Below are 19,902 nucleotides of genomic sequence, written 5' to 3'. Positions count from 1 at the left end.
ATGTGCTGACTAGTCTGTACACTGAAACAGCCATGAGAGAAAAAAAGATATGAACATTTTGCATTTAAAGACTCTTAAAATATGAATGCAAAATAAGAAGAAAATAAAGAAATGATAGTTGTGTCTGCCAAGTGAAATGACTGGTCTTCCACAGATACCCCGAGGAACCACATTGTCATCATAATTTACAAGCACACATTATAGGCACTACATGCCGTACAGTAGTAGTAGTAGTAGTGCACAGTTTGTCACCATAGTGAGCTGAAAAAAACTCATACTAGATTTTTAAGAAGTAAACTAATACTATATATATATATATATATATATATATATATATATATATATATATATAAATAACTTGACATAACATTTTTTATTTTTTATTATTTGAACAATAAATTGTGCGACAGCAACTTGGAATCTTCAATCTTTCATCCAAAAAGCCTTTTCTTTAATCTCTCACTGTCATTGTTCTTCAGCTGCGCTTTGTTCCTGCGATCCATTTGCTCAGGTTTATTTTTCTTTAACTCTGCTTTTTAGGCAAGCGAAAAAAACAAAAAACACTGGTGGCTTTGATTTATTTGAATAGACAGGGAAAACCCTGTTGTTGCAGCAGGCAGTTCTCAAATAGCAGATGTTGCTTCAAATCAGAAAATCTTCTGTGGCAAACAAAATGTGACATTCCTGATACCTTGTTAAAGTTTCCTGAAATGTCATTCAAAATTAGCATAAAAATTGACTTGCTACCTTGGTTCAGTGGCCCACATCCACTTGCCACTGACAAGTTGATGAAGACTAGCATCAAGCCACCGCTGCTGCTTTATTTCCCCTTCCCTTTTTATAGATATCTTCGTGGTGGCATGTAGGCTCGCTGATCTCCACTAGAATATATCTGAAATAGTGTTTTCTCAGCAGTCCATATGGTGTAACAGTTGTAGAATTGCACTGTGCTCTGTACGCCACACTAGCATGTCTGATCCTGGTCTGGTCCAGCTAATCTCAGTATAGCTGACGGACTGGCCAGGCTAGGCCAAGGCCAGCTGGACTTTATCTATATGGGCAGAGTCGCTAGTGCATCTCTATCTTCCTCATCTCACTCTCTTATGCCCATCTGCTGTGAAGCCCCTCTCACCCTCATCTCCCCCTCTGCCAATATCTATTCCCATCTCTTTGTGTGTGCGCATCACTTCCACATCCACAGCTTTCTCCCCATCATTTAACCTGCTTCTTTCCTTCCCTCTCCATCCTTCTCTCTCCATCCTTCACCCTTTTCCCTCCTATAGTACCTGCATCCCTGCCTCCTACCTTTTTCCTGTCATTTCTCCCTATTTTTCTCTCTTCTTTTCCATTTGTTATCACTTATCTTGTCCGAAACGCTTAGCTGATAATGTGCTCAAGATGACCAGCAGAGGACTGCAATGCAGAAATGCCAGAGTCCAAAGAGTATGTAAGAGACAGAAAGAGAGAGGGTGGGTGAGTTCAAGCGGATGGTTGGTGTGTCGGTGTGTGTGTCTCCAGATTGTTTGCTACAGTGCTGCCTAAATCTGATGTCCGGCTTCGGCCATTAAAGCATTTTTCATCCCGTAAAACGCCACACTCGCTTTATGGATTATAAATGAACTCATTATCTGAGGCGCTCATTAGCTTCAGGTCCTAATTAGCTAAAATTAATATTGTTTCCTGACAAAGACATTGGCACTGGCAAATTGGCAATTGACCTCCTTGGTCAATATGGAGAGAGGGACAGAGTGAGGCATTAAAGGGACAGTGTGTACGTTTTAGTGGCATCTAGTGGTTTGTGGCTGGTTGCAATCAACTCAACACACCTCAGCCCCTTTCTTTCCAAACTCCTTTTCCAATTACAAGTAGGGGCAACTCTTATCAATACTTATCAATACTCTTATACATGACTAAATAATTGTTTTAAAAAAAGATATACGATATTAGAAAGAAAAATGATAATTTAGACATATTGTTTCTAGAGCAGCAACAGTTATGTTTACAACAGCAAAGTCACTACATAAAGTCATTAATATCTCACTGGAAACTAATGTAAAATATCAATAAAATAAATAACATTTGTGAGTGAACTTTATAAAGAATTAAGAATGCAGACATCCGTCAGTGTCAGTCATTCCTCCAGTCTTCTGTCCACCTGGCTGCTTTGTCTAATCTTTTGTCTGATTCAACATGCTGTGCTTGTGTAAACATAGTGGAGGTGGCCGACTGAATTAGGTTTCTCTTATTTTACATGTTCACAGATGTATTGATAAAGTGTTGGCTTTTTACTTGCAAATATTTCAGTGCAAGTAAGTAAGGAAGTACAGCGAGTAACAAGCGCAGTTGCAGTTAATTCAAGTATCCTTCATGTCAACACAGCGGCCATTCTGCTCACACTTCTCGTGTGTGTGTCTATGTTTCTGTCTAATTGTGTGTGTGCGGGGCGGCTGTGGCGTAGTGGAGAGCAAGGTAGTTCTCCAATCAGAGGGTCGGTGGTTCGATACCCGGCTTCGGCAGTCGATGTGTCCTTGGGCAAGACACTTAACCCTCCTGATGGCTTGCCATCGGTGTGGACTGGATGTTGCATGAATGTTAGTTAGAGTCTGATGGTGGCACCTTGCATGGTAGCCTGTCATCAGTGTGTGAATGGGTGAATGATATGTAATGTACTACTGATTGTAAGTCGCTTTGGATAAAAGCGTCTGCTAAATGACTGTAATGTAATGTAATTGGAGGAGCTCAGCCTGCTAGAGAGCAGAGAAAAGCACACTGCAGAGTCATAATAAATGACAAACAAAACATTAAAAAGTACTAATAAAAAGCACCAGTAACATCGGTGCTTATCAATACCACAATTTTTTATTTAGCACCGCGGCAGGTTTACTACGGTGTTTCAAAACGCATAGCCACCTTAATATGACTTAAAACGCTAAAAGCTCCCACTGGAGTCAGTGTCCGTTCTGTGCCGCTGTAGAAACATGGCGGTGAAGATGGTGGACTCTGTGGAGGAGGACGTGCTCCCTACATAGATGTAAATGGCTTTTTCTAAGCAAAGGAAAACTTATTGATTCTTGGTTTTCAGTGATTATAAAATGATTAAAACATTCTTTTGATTATTATATTCAATATCTGCCAATAAATCCCCCTAAATGTTACACGCTGTCCCTTTAAAGACCAGGGAGGTGAGTAGAGAGCTGGGAAATGACAGCTGCTCTGGTTGAACAGTTTTGGACTGATCCTTCCCTCCCTCTCTCCTCTCTCTCCTCCCACCAAAAAGCAGCTCCTTGAGCAGACATGCAGCATTCTCCTAACTATTGCCAAAGAACCATGACACTTTTAGGTTAGAAATCAGGATCTAGGTACAATAGGAGCAACTAGGTATTTTGCACGTTTGAGTTTGGGATCTTGTGTGGCCATGCGAATGCTCGAATCAGTGGAAAATAAACAGCTAACAAAAACCACAGTATCTCATACGCATAATGGCTGACAGCAGAAAAGCCTAGGATTTGTGAGCAACTGGAACTTCTCACTGGAGACAAACTGCTGCACAAAATAACAAATAGGGGAGAGAAAGAGACAAAGAACAAGAATATGTGCTGGGAAGAGAGAGAGAAACAAAGAGAAACAAAGAGAGATAAGAGAGAAAGAGAGATAGGCAAAAACGACAGCGATGCCTGTCTTATTCCTTAAAGATAAAAACAAAAAAAAGATATGTGCTTCTAAGGATGCCTGCTAAATGTCAAACACCTTCTCGGCTGTGAGATAAGAGAGAGGAGTTCAATTATACCACACTCTCTCCATCCCACTAGTGTGCAAAACCACACACGAACATACACACACACACAACACACATGCCTTCTCAGCCTATCGCTGCTCTACAGCTAACATGCCCAGATTAAGAGGACAGACACATTCTTAGGTATCAAAAGATAATATGTGCTAACTGTCAACACATGCATCTCTGCTGAAAAGGCTGTAGCTAAATTAGCCTGCTTCACTTCACAGTGAATGGCGATATACCAGATGGAAAATGAGAGAGAGGGAGAATAAGAGAGTGAATAAGATTATCCACCAGTGGAGAAGACGAAGAGATCTAGACTCCAGAAAACAAAAGCAAGCAGATTTGAGTCGGAGTCTGCTCTGTTAATGGGGGACATAGAGTGCAGGCACCCCACTTGTCAATTAATCCTATCTGGCGCCAGCATGCTGGCCTTTATGAGAACAAATGTCAGCTTTCAAGGCCAGGACGATACAACCTTTCCTCATAGAATGCACACCAACCTCAGACAACCAACGGCGTCTAATATAAGCTGATTCAGCATTTCATCCAAACAATAATTCAAAGAGTTTAGCAAATTTGCTCTTCTGGGACTGATCATGGTTTATTGGCAAATAAAACGCAATTAAATTTAGAAACGATGTTCAGTTGCTTACACAAGTTACATCCTAGCACTTGCTACTGTAAAAGAAAAAAGAAGAGATTCAGCTAGTCTGGCCACTGGTTTTACACAAATCAGATAATGGCAGGCACTAACTGGGCATACTAAAAGGCTCTAAGGTTCTTTACCTCAGCATGAAGTCATTTTCCAAGTAATATTCAGAACATTATGCATGTCCCAGTAGGAGATTTTTTTTTTCCAGCTTTCAAATCATCTTTAGTGGTCTTTGAGACCTTGGTGTTTTCCTTGACATTTAATTTCCTTTTTTGCTCAATTTTTTTTGCATCTGATTGGAAAACTGGTCTTTTTGTGTGACAGGAAGAAGGTAGCAGGCAACATACAAACAGGTATATTTTTACTCGAGTCACAACCCCGACTGTAGCATGCATGTTTTCGAATGGACACAGAGACGGCGGGGGCAAAAAAGCCAACTGACTCATTCACACAAACATACACAGACAGACTGCAGACATCCACACACACAAGCATTCCCCCTCCTCACTCCTACAGCTTCCCAGCGATGGAGCAGGGAGAGGTGGTCGCTGATGTGAAACATCAATTTCCAGGTTAGCTGCTCTGCGTGGCTCAGGCAGGTATCAGCCGTGACCCACCTGGGCCAGATAAGCAGCTGCAAGAAGCTGATCTGCCACCCAGCAAGGCACCTCTCAGTACTGGAGAATGGAGTAACGTGCACACACATACACATTAGTAAACAAATACTAAAACCTGAAACAATTCATTAAATTAGAGGAAAGAATGGAACTACAGCAATACAAAAACAGCCTTATTACATTTTCAGTAAATAAATGTTGTGGTGTTTGAAAAATATATATTTTTTCCAAATGACTCACAAACAAACAAAATTGTAAACAACTGAACTCTGTGACAACGCTGATAATTTGGGATAATGGAAAAAAAAAAAAGGATAACTAGAATCACCATCAAAAAAATTGTTGTGTTCTCTTATAATTCTGCATGCTTTAGCTCTCTCTCCGTCTCACTCCCAGACACAGAAATACAGTAGACGCATTCAATTTGATTTGAGCCCAAGCTTCATTTGGAGCCTAAAAGAGTGTTAGCTAAATGTGTATCAGGGTGTGTAAGCCCATCCTCAGTTGGTCAGGTAATCTAACCACTGCCACCATCACAGTGACGCCTGTCAGCTCAGCGCTGGGCGCCCTGGCAGCGCTGCTCAACCTGGTGTCGCTCCACGTTCCCACAGACAACTTCAATTAACTTTTACAACCCAGAGAAATATCACAGTCACACACACACACACACAAACACAGCCTGAAGCTATCCAACATGCTTCCCCCATCTTTGTCTCCGTCTGTCGGTAGTCTCTAATAGAGATAGTATCACAAACAAGGGGAACTCTAGAGCCTTGATTGATTGTTGGACATATCATTTCAGTTTTAGACATTCTGTTTAATACTAGTATACCTTTAAGATGTGATATGAATGACTACCACAAGAAAAATGTATACATTTGGAGCCTTAACAAAAATGGCTGGGGTCCTGTGTAGACACAACACATCAGGAATGTATGGCTGAATAGAAGTATATATGTATGAATATAAATACATATGTAAAAAATGTTCAAGAATAACTTGGACGGTGGATTGTCTTTTAGGTTCAAATGTGAAAATAGTTTTGACTTAAATCAGCCTTCTTTCAAATGTGATAGACGAAGGCTTTGGGTTTTACATTGTTACACCTGCTGAAACTGTACTGATTCTGAGGTCAAGATAAACTAAGTACATCTGGTCAAGGACTGTCCAAAAAAAAGTCAGCTTGGAGGTCATTGTAACTTAAGCACTTAATTTCTCTTCTGAAGGATCTGAAAGCTCCCAGAACACGGTTGGGTTACGGTGTCTTGGTCTAAAATAGCGAAGGTTTATTAGGTCTTTACAGCGGTTAAATGTTAGTATTAGAGTGTATTTGAAAACTCTTTTTGCTGCTCTTTTTGGCATGAAATCAGTCTTACATAAGTGTACTGGTTTGGCAAAGAGCTTATTTGTGTTTTGATGAATTTACCATGTAACTCGCTGCCCCCAGTACCCCTTTCCAACTTAGTACCCCTCATTTGTCTTTCCCATCCCTCAGAATGTTTGAGCATGCCGTTGAAAACAGCAATAATGTTTCAGGCTTCCTGAACCCACTCTCCACATATTGAGTCTATCTTTAGTCATTATGTCTTGTTATGTTGCCATGTTTTTCTTAAGGCAAGTAAACAATAGAAATTTGACAAATAAAGTGCAAATCAAGTTGTTTAAATGTAAATGACAACAATATTAATGAGGTTGTCCTGTTTGCAGCTGAGTGACATGACTTGTTCTGCCTTTTTTGTCTAGAAAATAATTGAAACATGAAGTTGAATAATTTTCTTAAACTACCCTGAATTGATTTAAGACCGCATATACGGCAATGTTAGTAATACAAATAAACTTTTTCTTCAGTGCAGGCAGATAAACAAGATTGAAAGTGAGATAGCTAGAATAAAAAAAACAAAAAACAATCAGGGATTAGTGACGATATTAAAATTATGTAAGAGTAGGAGCAGGATGCTTAGAAAGTGTCAAGCAATGTTGCAATAAGAGGCCAGAGTGTTGTAAGTGTTTGCATGGGCCGTAATAACACTAACACATCACGTGCTGGGTAAGTGCTGGCAATATAGCGCAGCACAGCGTCATGATGGATGGTGTGTTTGCAGACACCACTGAACCGTGGACCCCATTATTTCCTGGGGGAGGAAGGGGGAGCAAGGCACCACGGGGGAGAGATAAGGGATGATTGACTAAACCAAAACAGAGGTCCCTCATGGATGGCAGTGTGCCGGCATTATTGGGAAGCCATTGTGGGAGTCAATGCAACAGCTCAATGACAGCAGAGAGCTATTGCGGGAGGTAAGAAGATCAAGTGTATCCCCTTCCTAGAGTGTGGTGGGGGAGGATGCTTCACGTGGAGAGAAAAACTTCCAGTCATTAAGAATATCTCCCGGTCATGTTGGGACTCATCTCCTGCTGAGATCAGGTGGTGCAAATCTCAACAGGGAGGAATGCTTCACTTCTGGAGCTGGTAGATAGGATTTATAAAACTAAGACACACACGCACAGGCACAGACTCATTCGTTTTCAGTCTCATGCACACAGCGTGTCCGCCAACTCAAACTCATAAACAGGGACGGATACAAGAGCAGTTGCCAGAGAAAGGACACACACATCGCATTCCAATTTGGCTAAATGAGGGCTGAAAGCGGGAGCAGAAACAGACCTCTGAGCTGCCCTGCTCGCAGTCAGACAGTAACAAATATCTAAAGCACGTATCATTCAAGAGACAGTCCTGGAGACCAGCCAACATCCCAAAACCTTGCCCTCTCTTTGTTTCCTTAAAATTCCCTGATTACCCTTTCTGGTCTGCAGGGTCAAAAGAATATAGATATACTTTGATGTGTTCTAGTCTTCTTTAAATCTATCTGCCAGTACCATGACTTAGTTTCAGACAAGTAAAATGTCAAAAAAGAAATTAAGAGTTCACAGTTGATCAGAATGGTTTAGACCTGGTTTCCTGATGAAGAAAACAAAACATTTAGGGGGAAGGAAAGGGATGTTGCAGATTTAAAATAAAGCATTGGAAGCACAGCAATTCTCTTCCTCCTTTTTACATTTGTTTGTCTTATGTTCAGGGATGGGATAGGTGAGGAGCCTTTTTGCTTTTTTGATATATAATTTGGTTGAGGAACCCATTTTGAATATTACCTTGAAGATCTTTCTTAATGATAGTTAACTTTTCTCATTTCATTTCCTATGGAAAAATATCAAAATGTATTTAATATCTTGGATCCCTGCGTTGAATAAAATAAATGCAGATCCAAAAAGTGGTGTGCTGGAGGGTCATATTGTAATGTACATTTGACACAATGAGAACAAGAGCAATAATCATAGGATTACGAGAAGACTATGTGTATTGTATGGTATACAGTGTATAACAGTTAAACTGGCATATTAAACTAGACTCTTATCAATGTGGGATACATTTTGCTCTGAATGCTGCTCAGAAACACTATTATGGTGCTTTTTTATGGTTGGATTTGTTTTACTTATTCATTAAAGATCCGTTTCCAGTGCATGTGTGAACACAGTTTCACACATTCACACCAGGAAACCCAGTACAGGTCTCATCTGTTGGCACTGAGCAGTACCACTGCAGTCAATGGGTGTTAATTGCTTACCATCAGTAGCCTACAAACGTGGTAACATGTGAAAACAAACTCAAGAAGGTAAGTGACAATTATGGGCTATATTCTTATGAGCGCTTTCATAACAATTCTCAAATCTGTTTAAACATTTACCTACTTACTACATATTTTTAAATGCAGTATCTTAAATATCATATTTAGGTTTTTTTTCATAAAAGGACACATGGAAGGAGCCCCACAATGGTGAAAATGGGTCAGAGTGAAAGGAGAATAGGCAAACGGTGGAATGGACTAAATCTATTGATAGTTAGCTGATGGTAAATCTTTCAGTTTAAGTGCTTTGTAGATAGAGAAAGAGGGGTTCTAATCTGAAATGTGTATACAGCGGATTTATCAAACAGAGCCAAAGACAGAGCAGGAATGTACGAATGCTATGGTATTCTTCACTCTGCTGTATAAATCAGCAGCAGGAGAGGCAGCCAGGTAAGGAGGCCATTCTCTCCAACCTGGCCAATCATTTGATCAGCAGCAAAACAGATCTGAGTGCCGTTATCTCCAGTGTCACCAACGGAGAGTCAAATATGGATTTCACAATACCAAACACAAAAACCTCTCGAGCAGGACAAAAGTCTGAGCTCCAAAGCAGCATTTATGTTCTTCCTGTGGTCTTTGAAAGCAGACATTGCTGTTTTCAATGATATGTCGACGATATTTCCACTGGTGTAGAAATGCTGAAAGTTCCTGTCACAAAACAAACACAATATGTTCCTTTATATTAGCAAATTAGCAAAAGCATGGGAAATCCTAAACTCCACATTTTGAGGTTCACTTTAAAAAAAAATAATTACCTGAAAGCAGAGAGTTAAGGCCTAAATACTAAGAAACAGGGGTTGAAAAGCAACTGACTGGACTTATCTTCCCAACAAACTTTAACAGAAGACACTGAAACATTGATACATATTAAGTCAAAGGATGACTTTGGAATATGTCCATTAATACCAAGTCACCATTAAGAGCATTGGGAGGTCTAAAATAACATAAAAATACCCGTTCTGCTGCAAGTCTGTCAGACATAGTTTCTATAATCAGGAAGCATTGGTCCAATCAAGATTAAGGAGCATTCTCGCTTAAACACCATCGATTTACAATAGCTAGCAATGGTTATGAAGACGGCTTTGTTTATGATTGCAGCTAACAGAACGGTAGTCAATATACTGAATCAGAAAGCTGTGAAAGAGAGAGAGTCCTGAGGAGGGAGTTGACAGTGGGGAATTGGCTGGGGAGAGAGTACACAGACATTATCAACACGTTTAGGGGAAGGCTCTAATAAGTTGTTCCTTGGGGCTACTTCCTGCTCCTTAATTATTATTGAATTAGGATTGCCACGGAGCTAATTAAAAGTGCAAGGTATTTACTGTGGCAGTAGAATGTGAGGGAGCAGCGGGGAGCGAGTGAAAAAGAAAAGGAGAGCAAAGGAGTTAAGACAGAAGGTAGACATTTTAATGGTTTTAACCGTCATAGTACTGGTACTTAAAGCAGATATTTTACATCTTTAATGCACAGGACTAAAATATAAAAAATGGCTTAAAAACATTGGCCCAGCTACTGGAGCTGTAATAAGAGAAAAGAAAATATACTATAAAAGAGGGACTATTTGGGCTTAAATTCGAGCAGCTATATTACCTCCTAGTGCTGAAACTGGCAGATGTGTTGCTTTGGATGTCCAAAATTGTCCACTGTGTGAAGAAGGGGAAATACAAATGAAACTCACTTTGTATCTCGCAGTCCCTTTCTATTGGAATGTGTTTATCTTTAGTTGAATAATAAAAGATGCAAGTGTGTTGATGGATATGAATGATTTCCAATGACTGAAATATTCGTTTGAATTAATGAATCACATAACAAATACTGCCAGAAGCTTCTCTCCTAAATTGTAACGTATACAATAACTTATCCGATTTAAATTAAACACTTGTCTTAATAACGTTAGCCTAAGCCAAACTTTTAAATTTAATCAAACAGCGAGGCCTTATGCTCGATTGGCACAAAGTAAAAGACATACACAAACCATCCCAGCAGAGTGTGGAAGTTTCTTATTTTGAACAAATGTTGTGTTCTTTCCACGAGTTAATTACTCAGTAGAGAGCTTAATCTGCCGAATCAGGGCAAAGTGGATTAGGAGATGAGAGCATTTAATCAAAGTGTTCTCTCGGTCTAATTACACATCCCATTTCCTGACACAACACGCACTGTTATCTGCCACTGCATATAGACATCAGCTCCTCTGTTTAGCTGCCCCCCCTAAGAGTGAATGATCCCACCGCCTGGATGTGACCAAAACGAATGGAACATAATCACATGCATACAAACTCAAACTAAATGGACATACACACATGCAAATACAGTTATGCAGAGAATGAACATAAATTAGATTTTTTTTTTTTTTAAATATAAAACATGAAATAGTCCTCTTGCAAATATTGGAATGAATCAAACGAGGCATCGTATCACTGCAGTGTACAGCAGCCCACTAATGCAGCCTAATCACACATCATTCATACCAGAGGGGACTACAGATTCCTCGTGGGTTCAGTTTTATCCGTGCATCAAACTGAGGGTTTTGTGTTTGCCTGCATGAGAGACGACGAAGACTGTCCTGGACTCAGCGGTAAAGGACAGTATATATGTCAGAGGTGTGTTTTCACACAGAGTGAGGGCCGTCTCCCATTGCGTTACACATGCTCCGGCAGCACACAGCTGTGCAGCATCATCTAAACACCATGTGCCGGATCCTGAACCAAACCCCTTGCTGGTGAGAGGGAGCCGAACGGCGGTAGTCTTAGATCAAATATCCATGGTGTTTGGATGCGTTCCCTCATCTCTCTGATAAATAATAATAGGCTCCTGTCTGCCTTACGGAGCGGAGGCTACTGGCTCGGAGGGCATGAGCTCAAGTCACTGATCTGCAGCCTGAACAAGGCCAGATAGTTGTGTGAATAAGTGAGTACACCTGCATGAGGACCAGTTTCAACTGAAGGCAGTCTGCATTGCTCATCTCCAAAATACAGTATCATGGTTCTTTTGTACATGTGTCAGTCAATTGCTCGTTGCACAGACTGGCTCTTGGTATCACCTCACACAACACGCTCACGTGAACCCTATGCTGTTACATCACCACCAAGACGGAGCCCAACAACCTCCTTGGTAACTAAATGTGACCAATCAGAGTGGCTGTGGAAACCTGATTACAGGGCTCAAGTCATGAAGTTTGGCAGGTGCTCATTTATGTTCATCAAATGTGTGGTAAAATGAGGCCCTAATGAAGAACAGAGGAATGTGAAAAGTTTTGAATATGATTAAACCGCAGTCATTGTGGGCTGAGAGCAGAGCTTAACAATCTTTTATTCTTTGCACAGTCTTTGCACTGAACCTTGAGATGAGAAATTATGTATTTTCAACCCACCCTTTATTCAAGTCAAGAATAAGAGCAATGTCAGCATTGAAACTGCTGCCAGGCTACTCTATTAAGCCAGTGTGCTGGATGATAAGTAATCTGGAGTTTTTGTGTGTGTGCGCTTGTGGGGTAACGGAACTTCTCAATATTCCCAAACATGTCACATCCTCTTCTAACATAACATAACACACACACACACACACACACACACACACACACACAGTGGCTTGAGTGTGTGTAAGGGGGTTCATGTGTTCATGATTTGGAGGGCCTCCTAGACGAGGACATCTGCTGAGCTGATGAACAATAATCTTGACAAATTGTCACTGTCCGATCACTCAGCCCGCCCTCATAATCACACCACTGAAGAAGTCATCAAAGGCCGAGCCAGGGACATGACTGACAGCTCTCTGGACCAGTGGAAGGCGTTGCTGGACCGGAGCCCAGCTGCCTGAGGAGAGGACACAATGATTCATGGCCAGAGGGCAACCTGGACAGAGTGGTTAGGGAAATTAGCAACGCCACCCACCAACACATGCACGCCCTTCACTGGTTAGAACACAAGCTGCATGAAGAGATAGCCTTCTGCCACAAACTGCTGGGGTCATGATGATGATGATTTACTGTTGGTTCAGTGGGATACTGTAACCTTTCCTGGCTGCAGTACAAAACACTCAAATACGATGACTATGATGATGATGATGATTACGATGGAGATGAAGCTGAAGGCGATGGTGACTGGGATAGAATTGATGATGGAGGCTTAGTGGTGTATTTGAACTTTAATGACCAACAAGAAAAAAAGTGTGAAAAAGGAAAACATTATAGGTTGTCTGTGCCTGAGAGGGCGTAGACACGGATAAGCCAACACTCAATGACTCAGTCTAGTTCTGACAGAGTGTAAAGGTCATGTGATAAAAAAAAAAACTTCGAGAAAATCAATCCAATATAAAGGATTTTAATTCCAAGCCACTGACACCCTCAGAGATGATGAAAAGCCAGACATCCTCAAATTGCCCTGTCAATCACTGCAACCAACAAAAATGACAAAAAATAAATAAGAGGGGGAATAATAGATCCAGCCGTGTCTGGGGTTCATACCGTAACCCCCAACAGCACATGTGAGCAACCTTATAATAGCATGGAGATATCAAATCTGGATGAACTCTTTCATCCAGACATCAACACCAGGAAGAGAAATATCCAAAGCATCCCAAGTTTATTTTGTGCCAGCTACAGTATATTATAGAGAATCTCTCAGGCTCTGGAGTTTGCCTCCCATCACATACACAAACACATCACACGGATACACGCTTCCTGGTAGAGACATCCATTGCCATCACTGCCTTTTTTGACATCTCTCTTTACTTGTTGTTTTCCCTTTCCACGTTTTCAAGGGACACAAGGACAGACCATTTCTGTGTAGTAAACAAGTTGACAAAAGCAATCCGCAAAGACGGCTTTACTGTCCTATCTTTAGACAATGTAGGTACATTAAAATACAACATGCTGGCACTCTACATAGACTCACCGACTGGCATATCTTCATAGATGAGAAGGTATGTGGAGAAGAAGTAGTTCAGGAAGCGTGGAGGCTGGTTGGAGCCTGTGATGAAGACACAAGGAAAGAAATCTAATTATGTTCAAAAATGATTGATTAAGATTAAAGTTTTTATGATGTTGTAAAGTGATAAACAGTTAGATTTTCTTATAAATGATCTCCACTATGACAATCCTGTGTTCACCCTGATAGCATACTCGCTAACCAACTACTTGCTACTAGCCTGATAGCTTTTACAATGGCTGTTCTTGATTGTTTGTTCTTTACACTTGGCAGTAGAAGCAACAGCAGATATTTGAAATCATACAGTAGAGCCGATAACCAAGCAGCATCTGTTAAGTGATCATTGGGGGGTATACGTGCAAAAACACTACTGCAATGAGCACTAAAACTGAAACATGCCTTAATGCTGATGCCAGTGCACCCTAGTTACATTGTTTAATTTATAGACTGTTTTCACAGCAAATATATTCAGTGTACGACACTGAGTGCCTTGAGCAAATGTATTCAGTGTAAGACAGCATGTGACATCTGGGGTCTGACATTTTGACAAAAAAAACCCATCCAGGAACATGTTTGGAAGTTTTCAAAGGGCGAAAACTTCAACATTAAAGTAATGAAAGAGGTTAGACAATTTCACATATCGTTTATTTCAGTCAATTTTCCACTACTTTAGCCAATGTCAGCTGTTCAAGCTGGTGACTGCCTATTGCAGCTTGTGTACCTGTGAATTTAAACAGGTATTGTAATGTAAAATGGGTCATTGGCTTTGCTTAGGAAACTGTCTGAATCCTATGTTAAGAGGCCATCAACAAGAGAATTTAATAGGATCAAGCAGAGATGCCCGTCCAGTACACATCTGCTCACATCAGGTGGTGATGATGGAGTAAGGGTTAAATTACTGCTTGCTGCTAAGTTTTTAAAGTTCTCCACCCTTTGCTAAAAACTCCCTGAATCACCCAGGTATACGTTTTTTCTACAGCAGCCTTTTACGGCCAGTCTGTTGACAGGTGTCTTTTACTGTCCTTCTACGCTGTAATTTTTCCCTCTTGTTCCCACTCTATGTCTTGTACCCATTTTTTGGCTGTTTTCATCTGTTCACTGCTGTGTGTGTATAGCCTTTCTTTGATAGACACACCTCTGCAGCACATCAATCATCCAACACAGGGACAGATATCTGACCTTGAATAACAACCTTAACATCCCCCATGCAGTTATATTCTGGTCAAATTCAGCTAAGGAACGCCAAACACACAGTGCATCTTATTTTACACTTTCAATAGCACTTAGTAGCCAATATAAAACATTGTAAGCAGAGAACATCAATTACACACAGAACATTATGCTGTTACCAGTTTTAATCATTTTCATGCTTTAACATGAATAGTGTGTTTACATTGTCCGTCTGTCGGTAGAGTCATTCGTGTCTCAATTGTCCATGAAAACAATTCAACATCATGGTCAAAAAAGTGAGCTTTTCATTAATAAAATATTTAAATCTCACTAATGTGATAAAAACAACTTTAATAAGGTTAGACACTTATAACTTGTATATGTTTTAAGTCGGAGTATATCTGTAAAAAAATACAATTAGGCCAAAATTACATTTACCCCAGCACAGATTACTATGTAGGACGGAAAATCCTTTGATTCCAACATTACACTTTGGAGGGCCTGTTTAAGGGTTAATAGTCTGCCGTGTTAAAGTTATGGGTATAGTTCTGTGGTAACAAAAGGCAGCGTGATACAGGCTGTTTTGTTTGGAAGATTAGGGAACAAAGCTGATGGTCTTTGATCAGCTGAGCTGTGCGGCAGACCACAGAGACAGTGAAGTGGGAGAAGGGGAGGCCGGTCTGTTTGAAGTGAGAGCACTTGATAGAGTGAATCGGTGCTTTGAAAGGGGGAGCTTCTCGTTCAGTCGTGTGCCCGCCTGTGCGGAAGAAGATCTTTATCTCTGGCTTGCCAGAGAGGCTTTTGGTGGGTGCCAAGAACATGGCGCGTGCTTCACTGGATAGGGGGTGATGAGGAGGAGGGTTAACAAGCTCCTGTCCCTACCTGTGGTGTAATTACTGCGAGGCACTGCGTCAGGCTCGGATAGTCGAATGCAGATAGATTACTGCCACAAAATAATCCCAGCAATGATCATCAATCCAATTTGATGGATCAGGGAAGTGATGCTCAAGGAGGAGTACAGGGTCAGTGTGCTAATGGGGTCGTAATAGGGAGGGAGAGTGGAGGGAGGAAGAAAGCGGGTAAATCGAAAGCAAACACAAGGTGAGAGGTGAGAGTGAGAGGCTGGAGGTCTCCAGAGATATAAAAAAGCCTTGATAAACTCGTTGTGCTTGATGGAAAGAGGTTGTGGCATTCACTTAATAACTTTCCTCGCTGCTTCAGCGCGGTGTGTGATTGGACGTGTCTCCTGTCTGTCACTGTGAGACAGTTACCGGGACTTTCCACCACATTGAAGCTCGCTCTCTATATCGCTGTCTCTCTCATGCCCTCACAGAGACACACTCAGCAAGTTCTTGGGCCCAACAATAATGTGATAAATTATGCAAGACAGTGTTTGAAGAGTAAAGTAATGACAGTGATAAAATGTGTAAAATAAATAGACCATGTAAAGGACTGAAAGGAACAGGTGTACAAGTCAGGGAAAGACATCATGTGTAGAAAAGTAAGTGACAGAAAATCCTTTCAGGTAGTTAATAATGAAGAACTGAGAGAGACGTTGGAGAGGTACTGTACTATAATACCATTTAAAATTCTGCTATCCAATCTTTGGTTCTCCTACTGTGGACTGGCAGTATTCATATTTTACCAAGTCACTGATAAAATACATTAGGACAACCATAAGTATTCATAAGCATGTATTGACTGACTAACAATGGTAGTTTTATAGTTACATGTTGATGCCACAGCGATAGTTTTAAACTTGTATTCCTCCCTCCAGTGGGAAGTTTGGCTGACTGAACATACTCCTTCAATTATTCAGCTTCAAATTCACACTGTTGCTTATAATCACAAGTATAGCTGGTGAGTAGAACACCTGCCCTCTGCTTCTAGCCCCTGAGAAGCTTAACTGTTGTACATAAATTGAAAGGGAAACACTGAACCAGGAATTCATGCTCATTGTATCAATGATGCTGCATCATTGTGGATTAAAACACAAGTCAAGAGGACTCACCTTCACAGAAAGAGTGGAGAATGAGGAAGGGAAGGAGGAGCTTGGCAATTGTCATCCTGCCGCCTAAACCCACACTCCACGACATCACCTGCACCTGATGAAGCAAACACACAATACTGTACAGTCACACAAATATTTCTGTGAGCGGATTATCACCGCATTGCAGTTTCAATCTAGCCACATAATGTCCAAAGACATTTCAGCTCCTCTTTGTTGGGTGATTACCGTGTAAGTGAGTAGGAGACGTGATCAGTGTAATTAGGGGACAGAAAAAGGATGTGTTGCTCAGCATGCTTCAAGCAGGTGTTGTGCGTCTGCTTGAGGGTTGGGGTGTTAATGAGAGAAAATCCACACACAGCAACAGCTCATTTACAGTAGAGTGCTCACTGTTTAAGAGCCACAATCAAGATGTCGCACAGTTTATGGTCTAATTGAAGAAAAGAAAACAAATAGAATTACCACCTTGTGGTTGTATGCCTCCGCCAACCAGTCCAGTTGTAGTTTACCTCCATGTCGGACTAGATTCGCATTTTATATTTAGGGACTAATTTAAAAAAAAAGGTATTAAGTGTATTTGTTGTCAAAATGGAAGTTAGTACTTTATTGATATGTCTGATTCCAGTGAATAATATCCAGTGAGCAACATGCTGTCTTCACTTAGAGACTATTTTTAAAGAGAAGTACAGAGGACTGATAGACTGACATTCAACTAATGCTCATTATCAGCAAAACCAGTGAGCTTGTGGTGGGCATCCAGAGGAACAGGATGGTTATCACCTGTTTACTACCCCGGGAGATGAAGAGAAGAGGGTGTATTCGTACACAGGGCCGTAAATATAGACAGTGCAGGCAGTATGGTTGCACTGAGGCCCGTCCGGTCAAGGGGCCCTCAGAGAAAGTGGGCCCTCCACAACGTCTTGGGCAGAGAACCTTTGAAAAGTTCAGGTTGCCCCCGCAGAAAAAGCCTGCGTTCAAAGAACGTCATGATTTTCAACTCTTTGGTTAAATATTCAGTAACAATGGATTAGAAAAATTGTATTCTTATTCTGCATAAAAAGAAATAAAAAAAAACTATAAATTGATTATAAACTATTCAATTAAATGAATAACTTCTTATCTCATATACAGGCATATAATGATGGTAGCTGGGTAATAAGTTGATGTTGATCATGTGACAAGAGGTTATGTACGGTAGCTAGTTTAGGTGCAAAGACTGCAAGCTGAACACATCTGGAAGCTGGGCGAGCAGTCATGCCTTTCAAACATAAAAGAGGCAGACAGTAACTGGGGCCTGTCCTAACTACCTTAAGCCAAAGTTCATACAAGTACCTTGAGGTCCAGATCAATAAAGAACTGGACTTGACCCACTACATAAGGACAGAGCAGATTGTTCCTCCTGGGGAGACTCGTTTCCTGTCAATGTTGCTGGAAGTGGGACAGCAAAGACATGCCTCTTAAGTGTAAATTGCTGCACAGCTTTATCAGTGGGTGCATCTTTAACTTGCAGGTATCCTGAGAGAGGCTAAATACCCGACACGTTGAAAATGGTGTACTGGTCGTCTTTTGCGTGAGGCTTGGTATCAGGCAGCAGCTCAGGCAAAGTAGAAACCCTCACTGTTTCCCCTGAATTCAGTCTTTCCCTCGTTCTCCCTCCACTCATCTGCCTCTCTTTCCCCTCCCTCTCATCACTTGTCCCGGCCAGGACTCACTGGTCGGCAAACTCCTTCAGTGACAGTTTAATTTTGAAGGGTTATCTCTCTAAATTCTCGTTCTCCCCAAAGCCCACTGTGTTTCGGCTCCTTCAGGAATGTGATGGCAAAATAAAGCTAAATAAACGACAGAAAGCAGTGTGAGGTGCAACACAATACAATAGCTGCATTGTGTTGCTGCTTGCTGTCCTGTTGCTGCTAGAGATATACAATCAATTCATATTTGTTCAATTCAGACAAAGCAGCTAAAATGTACAGGTGAGTGAAAAAGACATGCAAGGTAAAGAATAGGCAGTCATTGCTTATTGTATATATGCGTGTGTCTGGATGTCTGGACGCACTAATACTAGTTGTGCATGTGTGTCAGTTTGAATAGGCACATTTGTTTTCATTTGGATTCCCGTTTCCTCAGCATTATTGCATTTCACTTTCGGTAACAATTCAACCGACATTGTTATGTCTGCTCCTTTTTATTTTTTTACTCTATTCCTTCCTCATTTCCTTTTCCCTTCCCTTCTTTCTTTGCTTATACACTTTCATTAATCTCTTCTACGGGGCCCTGAAGAACCTTTCCCCCTTTTATACTCTTTCCTCCCTCATTGTCCTCCAGGACACTGTTGTGGTCCTCTAGTAAAGGCTATTATCTCGACTCAGTGGGAAGCTCAGATAGAGAGCTGACGACAACAGCCTAAACAGATTACACATTTCTGCAACATATCCTTTCCTGGACAGAAAATAAGAAAATCAATTTCTTTTCCATCTTATCATTTCCTACTGTTTGTATCAATAACACACCTGAGGTAGCGTGACTTGGATACCCTGGAGCACTTTAAATAGCCAAATGTACTGACATACCGTTAATCAAAGCCAGTAACTACAACACAGAAAGCTACAAGACCTGAGGGGGAAACTCAGTGTTTTCTGTGTTCCTCTTTGATGCTCGGTTAGGGTTGATCAGTCTGGATGAGGACAATCAATAAAGCCCATTCCCAGCCCTCCACGCTTAAAAAAAAAATATGAAATAATCGCACAGAGTAGCAAAGTCTTCTCTTTGTCTTGTTTTTTTGTTTTTTAAATCATCCTTGTTGAATGAAAACATGTGTCATTAAAGATATTTTGTATGCATTCTACAGGTTATCTGTTTTCCTAAACAGAACCCAATTGGTTTTCTTATGAGAACCAGAAATGCCCACAAACTAATAAAAACTGTCTAATTTCATGTCTGATTTCATTGTAAAAATGCATCATTATGCAAGATCTGGTACAATCTGATGTTAATCTGATAGTGGTATACATTCGGATTTTTGGTAGCACTATCATTGTTCAAGTCCCTGTTAAAGTATAAAATACAGAAAGG

At 40.8% G+C, this 19,902-nt stretch overlaps 1 protein-coding gene across 1 annotated transcript in view; it reads right to left on the bottom strand.

Annotated features, from left to right (window-relative positions):
- LOC129091999 (cadherin-23-like) overlaps nt 1–19,902 on the bottom strand; it is a 127,156-nt gene that overhangs the window by 96,281 nt on the left and 10,973 nt on the right. The window contains 2 exon segments of the mRNA XM_054599740.1: nt 13,623–13,697; nt 16,837–16,930. Coding sequence (XP_054455715.1) covers nt 13,623–13,697; nt 16,837–16,921 — 160 coding nt within the window. The 5' untranslated portion in view covers nt 16,922–16,930.

The sequence above is a fragment of the Anoplopoma fimbria genome, chromosome 6 (assembly GCF_027596085.1).
Source record: "Anoplopoma fimbria isolate UVic2021 breed Golden Eagle Sablefish chromosome 6, Afim_UVic_2022, whole genome shotgun sequence".
NCBI classification, from domain to species: domain Eukaryota; kingdom Metazoa; phylum Chordata; class Actinopteri; order Perciformes; family Anoplopomatidae; genus Anoplopoma; species Anoplopoma fimbria.
This window is presented reverse-complemented; position numbering and strand designations above follow the sequence as displayed.